Genomic DNA, 9436 nt, shown 5'->3' with positions numbered 1-9436 from the left:
GAACACGAAGCTCGACAGTACCTTACTGTCACTGAAGTTCAAGCGCTGTGCCTCTGAGCATGGCATGTCCACGCATGGCCACGATGAGCAGCAACTGATTATGGGAGTGTACATTGATGACCTCATAATCACTGGAGGCGACATGGAAGTCCTTGGAAAATTCAAGAGGGAGATGTCAAAGAACTTCAAGATGAGCGATCTCGGCGTGCTCAGCTACTACCTCGACATCGAAGTGCAACAGAGTACTGCCGGCATCACCGTTTGTTAAAGTGCGTACGCAAAGAAGCTGCTGGACACTGCTGGACACTGCTGGGCTAGCAGACAGTAACCCTACAAGGACGCCAATGGAGGCCCTACTCCAGCTGAGGAAGGCCGGCACTACGACGGCAGTCGACTCCACCAATTACCGCAGCATTGTCGGGAGTCTGCGCTATATGGTAAACACCCGCCCTGATCTTGCTTATTCCGTTGGATACGTGAGTAGGTTTATAGAAGCACCTAGGAAGGAGCATCTAGTGGTTGTCAACTGCATCCTGCGCTATGTAGCTAGAACCAGAGGCTGGGGTGTAAGATACTGCGCAGGGAGAGGAAAAGAGAAGCTTGAGCTGATCGGCTACAGTGATAATGACCTGGCCGGTGACGTTGATGATCGTAAGAGCACCAGCGGGATGATCTACTTCCTCTCAGGCGGCGGCGCGATCTGTTGACAATCAACAAAACAAAAGGTAGTTATTTTGTCTTTCTGCTAAGCAGAATACATCGCTACTTCGACGACGGCAACACAGGGGGTCTGGTTTGCGTGACTGATGGAAGAACTCATCGGAAGAGAAAGCGATCCACCAATGCTATACGTGGACAACAAAGCTACGATCTCCCTGATCAAAAATCCAGTTTTGCACGACCGTAGCAAGCACATAGAAATCAGATTTCACTACATTTGAGAATGTGCAGATCGAGGGCTCATCAAGATTGATTTCATCCGAACAGAGGAACAGCTTGGAGACATTTTCACCAAGTCCTTGGCGCGGTTAAATTTGAAGAACTACGCTAAAAAATCGGAGTTCAAATATTAAGGTAGATATACAGCAACTTTTAGGAGAAGATTGTTAGATAAAAGCTATGGTTTCCTTAGATTTCGTAAGTTGTTTTATACTTTTAAAAAAATTGAATTCACCTTACCCGTTCAATGAAAGAGCATAATTTTTGCTGCCCATTTTGTCAACTTTGGGCACAAGGTTTGTGCAGTGCTGAATTTAGGATAGGTTTGTTATTTAAATACGTTAAACTGAATCAAATAAATCATCGGGTCTTCAGCAAATATCTCTCTCTCTTCTTTTCCATTATTTTTTTTTCCTTAGAAGAAGTTTTACTTCAGCCGATTTTTACTGGTAGACGTTTTCCTCTCAATTGCCAGACTCTCCCCTCAAGCTGTTCTTTCTACTTTATTTATTTTGTTTCAGTCTATTACAATCGTTGATCAAATCTAACATTTCTACATTTTTTATTTCTCTTTTTAGACGACACAACATAGAAAACTTAAATAAATTAAACTTGAGAAAAAAGCAAGGAAAAATCCATTATTATTAAACATAAGAACTGTGAACAGGACAAGAAATTTTAGCTCGTCAATAATGTCACAGAAATTGGACTAGTAACACGATGCTTCTCATCAGACCACACTAGTTTTCCGAATACATGATTTTCAGTTTGATTATTTGGCACCCTCTTCAACACAACTTCGAAATCCTTCTCTTCATCTATTTTAGTGAACTTCAAAGTACTTGGGTCTACCGAAACCAAAACTCCTGGCGGTGCCTCGACTTTAGCAACATACGTGCCTGGAGTTCCAACATTTTTCACTCTTCTTTTGATCTTCACTTCCTCTGATCTCAGATCAAATATGGAGATTGATGGGTAGTTCAAGTCTGTTACTTTGAATGACTTTGAACAAACAAATGAAGTATCATTGGTGAATAGTTTCATTTGTGTTTTATTGTAGCCACGGGCGCATAGGAAGTTCAAATAGTCTTGGGTGGAGAGGTCGTAAACAAGACCAGGATTTGCTGCTTTGTTTGGTTGGACATGGCCTGCACCATATGCAAATGGGTCTGCTTTCTCCTTTAATGAGCTTAGTATTGGATTTAAGTCATTAGCTTTCGTTTCGGCTACACAATAAAACCATTAGTTAGCAAGATTGAAGTCAAAGGTATCTTAATGCAAATATTATAAATAACATCTTTTACTATTAAGTAATTAGTTTGTTAAGGAAGAATTTTGAATAATAAACCCGTGGTCATGATTGCAGATCGGATAGCTGCTGGACTCCATTTTGGATGAAGGGTTTTGAGAAGGCCAACGATGCCAGAAATATGGGGGCATGACATGGAAGTGCCCGATAATACATTATATAGAACCCGACGTTTATCAAAACGTGAATGAGTCGGTGGTGCTATGTTAGAGAAAGCCGCTAGTATGTTCACACCTGGTGCTGTTATATCAGGCTGGAAATTAAAAAAAAAAAAAATGCAATACTTAAAATTTGTGATTGTTAGCGGTTGACATATTGAACTTTATACCATAAAATTACTCAACACATCGTTCTTAACCAACCTTGAGTATCGTGGGCTCAATTACGTTGGGACCTCTTGACGAGAATGAAGCCATAATTGGTGCTGGTTTGATTCCCAACTCAGTCCTCACGCCAGTCATATAAGCTATTGGAGTTCTGATTCAACCACAAAACATGACATATAAGTTGCAACTTTTGAGCCTAATAAATTTTGAACTTAAAAAATAAGTTTAATAGATTCCTAAGCTTCTAAATTCATGTTAAGTTTATGTTTAATAGATCATAAAGTTTAAAATACTTCGAGAATAAACGTGGAAGTTGATGGAATAAGATGGAGTAATTACTTAGTAGACTGGATGTATTGGTAGACCGATTCACCATCGGTATAGCTTATATGTGAAGCAGGAAGTATGTGTGCTTCAGACAAAAGTGCACGCCCACCAAGCAAATCATTAGCAAGAATCATCCCTACACCACCTGCTTGAGCAACCATGTAACCTTTGTCCACTCTTGAATTGTCTCCTCTAAGGCAAACTACAATTTTTCCTTCTACCTTTTTAGGATCAAGAGTCCCTTCAAGACATAGTCAGCTGCAAGATCACAATAACTTTTGCTTAATATCATGTGGTTTATTTGAACTCAAAATGTATCTCGCTTACAAATTTACATTATACGGTTTCAAAAGAAAATTCTTTTAAAGGCTCGTTTTTTAATCTATTTCAAAATTCAAGTGTTAATTTTAAGGACTAGGGCGTGATTGAAATGTATCCAACATTTAGAGATATTTTTTATAATGTAAATAAAAATATACTCACGCTTCGTAATCAGAGACATTGTTGAATTTTGCATCTAAAGCACGAATCAACGGATAGAACTTCTTAGCTGGCAATATTTTACCTGAAAGACTTTCACCCTGGTATTGACAATGAAAAATCATTGAAGTCAACATAAACGTAGTACAGAGCCTTAAGTTCAATCGATAAAAATATAGAAACACGTATACGATACAATTTTATATGTCCAATAAAATTTACTATGTTTAAAAATGGTTCGATACTTACCTAACTATTTGTATAAATAGTGTCAAGAACATAACTATATAATACTAACAAGTGTCGAATAGAGTACCTTGAAGTGCCTCTTGTCTCCCAATGTCACGTTTGTGGTAAAAAGCCTATCAATTGTGCTAGCTCCTACCGTTATCATCCATGGTGCAACATTTGAGGCAGTGCCTTCATATGGTCCTGAATTTCCAGCAGAACAAACAACAGTGATGCCGTTCTTCACTGCATGGAAGGACCCTATAGCTAGTATATCGTCATAAAATTCTTGAACACTTCCACCGAGTGAAACCGACAGTACGTCAACTCCATCACTAATGGCAGCTTCAAAGCCAGCTAAAATATCGGCCACAAAACATCCACCATCCTCCACGGGAGGCCAACATACTTTATAGGCAGCAACAAGGGCTTTAGGGGAACCCCCTTTTGCAGTGCCATAACCATTCCCAAAAATGCTTACTCCTTCAACAAAATTGCCTCCCGTTGTGGATAAGGTGTGTGTTCCATGCCCATTATCATCCCTTGCTGTTTCATAGCTTGCATTCAGAGGTCCTGCGACCGATGCATAGCCTTTGTTGAAATACCGTGCTCCAATCAGCTTCCTGCATTTAAAATTGTTATACGTACTGATACAAGCATTTGATACAAAGATTAGCCAGAATACAAACACGAAAACCATAAATCTATTATCATTTTATATAAGAAGAAAACTAAAAAGTCAATGAGTTTATGCATTTGTATGCTAAAAAAACATGGATTAAACACAGGTTCCTAATTTTTTTTTATTTGTTTTTTTATTATATAGTTTGAAGGGCACTCTTCCTAATCCGAGTTTGAGATAGAACAAGACCCAGATGTACAGTCCTAAGTTTCTTAACTTTTATTCCTAAACCTTAAGTTCCTTGACCTTACAATTCTGTGATAGCCAAAAAAATCTTAAAATTTTAATTTTGTGTCTACTAAACTATGGGTATATACCCATTTGACATTTATTTAAAATTCAGGAACGTACTAAAAATAAATTGTATATTAAGAGTTCTATTAGACATAAAATTCAATTTTATAGGTAATAGATCAATCAGTTTTTAAATATCTAAATAGATGGAAGACGTATTAAACACATAATTGAATGTTTCATACCTATTATATATTTGAAAGCTTTTTTTAGACACAAACTTAAAGTTCAAATCGAAAGATATCTTAAATATTGAAATTTTGAAATTGAAACTAAAATGGATTTGATGTAATTTTGCCTTAAAAATTTATGCATTTGCGTGCCTATTTAGTATCATTAACATGATTTAATATGCTTCTAACAAATTTTAGATTAGCATTCATTATGAACAACAATTGTCAAGTGTTTGGTAACGAACGTGTCGAATCTGTGCTTAACATATTAGTCAAATGAAAGTGTGTGTATTTCTGAGCATAAAAGAATTAAATAGGGGTGAAGTAACAATAAGAGATTTGATGTTAGGGACGTGTTGCAACTAAAGTTGGATCCACCTTCACAACTTCCCTTCCATCTTGTTGGAATAGGTCCATATCCTTTATCACTAAAGCTTTTCGATTCTGGCCAAACACCTGTATTGATCCCAATTACAAGAAGAAGAAGAGGTGCCCAAATTATTACAAAAGCTACCGAATGTCCAAGAACTTATAAAAAGAAAACAAGACCGACCTGTGTCAAGGTTGCCAATGATTGTAGATTCACCAAATCTTGAAAGGTTCCAAAGTGAGTTCGAAGGAATTCCACCATCATTTTCAACTCCAAGAAAGTTCCATGATCGTGTCGTGTGCAGTTTTAGTCCTTTGTTTTCATATACTGATACAACATCAGGACGCTCTAAAAAAAAACAACATCACTATTAAATTAAAAAAAATGAGTCACACTTCATAACTATTTGACTTTTGAAAATTAAGCTTGTTGTGGAATTTTTATGTCAGAATTCGAATGTTTCCATAAAAGCATGAATCCCAATAAATTAGGACCAAACGAGTATGATTTTATTAGAAAGAAAATCATTATCAAACAAAAGGATACCCATAGCCATAGAAAGGGATGAATCATTTTACTTGCTATATCTTCTGCAACTTTCTGATCAAGAACAGCCGCCGCAAAGGCATTGATATGTCTATTGTATGAGTAAAAGATTGCTTCCTTAGCTGCTTCATTGCTGTACTCGAAAACAAAAACATAAGAGCGTAAATGAAGAGGGAGAGTTCAACAAATCTACACTACATGATTTAAAACTAAAAGTTTCACCTTCCTAACACAGATCCAAGAAGATTGTAGTGGGTTTGTGTTGCAAGTTGGAGATCAATTGCAGAAGGATTCAAGCCATGTGAATGTGATCCCAAATAAACAATATAAGACTACACAACATAAACAAAACGTTTCAATATCTAAAACCCAGTTGATATAAACATTAAAAAGCATTTATAAGCGATGATTGAGTAACCTTCTTGGCTGCAATGGTGGATGTTTGTAAAAGAGCAAAAAGAAAGAAAGAGAGAAGTAAAGGAGGAAGATTGAAGGGCTCCATTTGTTTTCCTGTTTCAGAATAATGGTTCCTTCCTCCTCATCCCTTCTTCCTGTATTTATAACGTTGATGAGTGTTTTATTTGAAGAAATTATTAAGAAAATTATGGTAAGAAAATGAAAATTATTTAACAACTCATCCTCCTCCAAAAACATGGAATCAAGAATGAATATGTTATGGTTATATGGTCATGTCCCATTTGACAGCCAAGATCATCCTCTTTAATTTTGTTCATACCACCTTCCCAAATAGATACAACATTTTAAGCAATGGAATCTCTCCCTCTTAAACCCTTTTAAATTTATTACAAATTTTGACTTGATATAAATAATAATATAAAAATATTTTAATTCTATTCAACTTGAGCATAGTTCAACTGATTTTAATATTTATAGCGGAGACGTCTTATGTTTGAATATATAGTCTTAAATAACTTAAGTTAATTGAAAAAGGTACATTGTTTTGTTTATAAGTTTTCAAGCTCGATATTATAATGTCTTAAGTTTGAATTTGGTAACATGTTAGTCCATGTCGTGACCGGCCTTTAATTCCCGGTTAGTTAATTAATGAAAATTAACTCAAATTTTTACAAAAGTAAAATTTACTATCGAACAAAATAAAGAAATTTATATTAATTTCATCAATTATGTTTGGTTTTAATTTAATAAAATTAAGACGTTAAGCCTAAATTTGATTGACTAGGCTAGCGTAGAGTAAAAATGAATTATTGTTTTTTTAATTATTAGTTTAAATTTTATAATCAATTTCATTTCTTTTCATCTATACAATACTATTTATTTTCAACTACTTAATTGAAAATTAACTAATTAATTAAAAAATTTGAGAGACATTTAATATTGTGATTATCAATTATTTTATTTAAAAAATAAATAATAATTGTTTTCTTAAAAAGGTAGAATCCAAGAAAGGATCATATTAGATTTGAACACCAAATTAAGATGATAAGGTTATATGGAATCTCTACATCTTTAAACCTTCTGATCTTCTGATTTTATTTGATATGTTTTAATTCTTTGTTAATTAATTGAGTGGATAGACCAAAATGAGAACAAATTTAACTTTTAGAAATTTAGTTAAAGTTAATTTTAACATGAATACACACTTGAAAAGGAAAAAGGAAAAAGTGTGAGAGATCATACCAATCTAATTCATATTAGGAGGTGGAAACTCGACTCGACTTTCTATCAAGTACTCAATTTCTTATTTCTTTAATATGGCTTGTGCCACCAAGATACATACGACAATGTTAAAGTAATACTAAATGAGTAATCACTCTAATGTGACTCTTAGTTAAACCTTCTTGTGCGGTTGGAAATTAATTGTTGCACGACTCTAGACATCTTTGGTAGGTATGTAATGACCCTAGATTTCTACTTACCTAGAGTCATTATCGTCATCATAGCGTAATCATTTCTATGCAGAAATAAGCTTTAAACTTCTTCATAAAACATAAACTTCATCTTAAACACTGTCATAGACTTACGTGATCGAAAACAACTTTAAAATGGCATAATGAAAGACTAAATAAAATAAATAAACATTTAAATTAAAAATATCATATTCTAGCCTAAGTCTTGGAATATAAATGCATCTACCCTAGAGTCCTATCCGATCTCGACCAGCTTCTTATTACGTGAAAAACATGGAAAATAAGGAATGAGTACAAAAATTTAGTAAGTAGCCTACTTGTAGGCTCTTAATCATGTTCTTGATATGCTAGGGTACCACACTCTTTCTTGTCTTGTTATTTTTGTAAGTACTTGGGCTCCTTAGTTATGTTCTTGACTTGGAGTTCTTATCATGATCTATCTCGAGGACATTGGTATTTGGATTCTAAAACCTTAGTTATTCTCTGAGGGGCCTAAGTACTATGGTTCTTGGTTCTTGTCCTTAAAACTTGGATAGATCCAAGTTCTAGTCCTTCATCTTTATCTTGTTCTTGGTTATTTTTTAGGTTCTTGTTATGTTCTTGGTTCTTTCTCCAAAAAACTCCCCTAGAGTTTATGATATTAGTCATGAACCTGACAACCTGTGTCATAGGGTTCATGTGTACCAAGCGACACAATCTTAACCTACGTCTAATGTTTCATGTGTTTCAAGTGATGTAGTCTGAACCCGCACCTTAGGGCTTACTTCTTAGGATATAGAAATGACTTTCTTAAGACTCTTACCCATGCTTAAATCCCTTCATTTCTTTTCTTTAATCCTTTGACATGAGCGGCTTATTCTTATTGAAGCTAATTTTCTTCATTTTAGGGTGTTACACTTTGATTAATGAACCAATGAGAAGAAGATGAGTTGTTCGACTTATAGGGACATGAGTCGTTGCCTTGCCTAAAGGAACAAACTTAAAGTTGAGAATAAGATAGAAAGCACGAACTTCTAATTTGAAACATAAAAGTGATTGCGAACTGAGAATATTTGCTAGAACGACCACACACTTAAAGGGTGATGAATGTTCTTTCATGCTTTAAATCTATATCACTTTTATACATACAACCCTATGTGCCCCACTTTTGTACACACATAACCAACGAGTCTCATTTCTTTTATTAGATGTACACATATTTTATATCACTTTCATATGTATCAACCCTATACTAAATACTAAATGTAGCGACCTATACTAAATACTAAATGTACACATATTTTAGATTCTTTGCAAGTAATACTTAGGATTGCTTGGAAATGCATTTATGTTAGTAAATCCTGCCCTTGGTGGATAGATTTAGTATGATTAGAGCCTAGAGAGATCGATTAAGCACGAGATTTGCCACACATATTGTAGAAATTTAAGAAATGCTCCTTAATTACTGTTATGGACTGTTTACTACTAATGTAACGACCCTAAATTTCCACATACTCAGAGTCGCTACTAACGTCTCATGCTCATCTATAATGCGGAAATATAACTCTTACATGAACATAGTTGATAACGTAAACTTCAAAAAAAACGTTTAAAACAACTTCTTCTCTGGAAAACACAGCCATGGTCTTACGTGTTTAAATATGAAATACTGAAATTTAGAGAAAACAAAAACAAATACAAAATAATTTAAAACAATGAAATGCAAAACAACCTATTCTAACTTAAGACTAGAAATTTAAATATGAATCTACCCTATGCACGTGCCACAGTCTCTGCTCGCGATGCCGCCGTCCTCCGTACAAGTGCGCCTTGCCTTTACCTGAAAAATGATGTGGCACACGGCCTGAGTATTTCAAAGAATACTCAGTAAGTG

At 34.9% G+C, this 9436-nt stretch overlaps 1 protein-coding gene across 1 annotated transcript; it reads right to left on the bottom strand.

The window, feature by feature from the left end:
* Window positions 1-1558: 1558 nt before the first annotated feature.
* LOC111810761 (subtilisin-like protease SBT5.3) lies at window positions 1559-6397 on the bottom strand. Its single transcript, XM_023697539.1, is given in 11 exon segments — window positions 1559-2165; window positions 2288-2501; window positions 2611-2725; window positions 2914-3159; window positions 3385-3482; window positions 3698-4232; window positions 5112-5214; window positions 5312-5476; window positions 5707-5807; window positions 5897-6006; window positions 6093-6397. Coding segments are annotated over 11 exon segments (2319 nt in total). The 5' UTR covers window positions 6177-6397; the 3' UTR covers window positions 1559-1617.
* Window positions 6398-9436: the final 3039 nt, after the last annotated feature.

This window comes from Cucurbita pepo, chromosome LG14 (assembly GCF_002806865.2).
Source record: "Cucurbita pepo subsp. pepo cultivar mu-cu-16 chromosome LG14, ASM280686v2, whole genome shotgun sequence".
Taxonomy (NCBI): Eukaryota; Viridiplantae; Streptophyta; class Magnoliopsida; order Cucurbitales; family Cucurbitaceae; genus Cucurbita; species Cucurbita pepo.
Note: the sequence above shows the minus strand (reverse complement) of the source record. Positions and strands in the feature narration are given on the sequence as shown.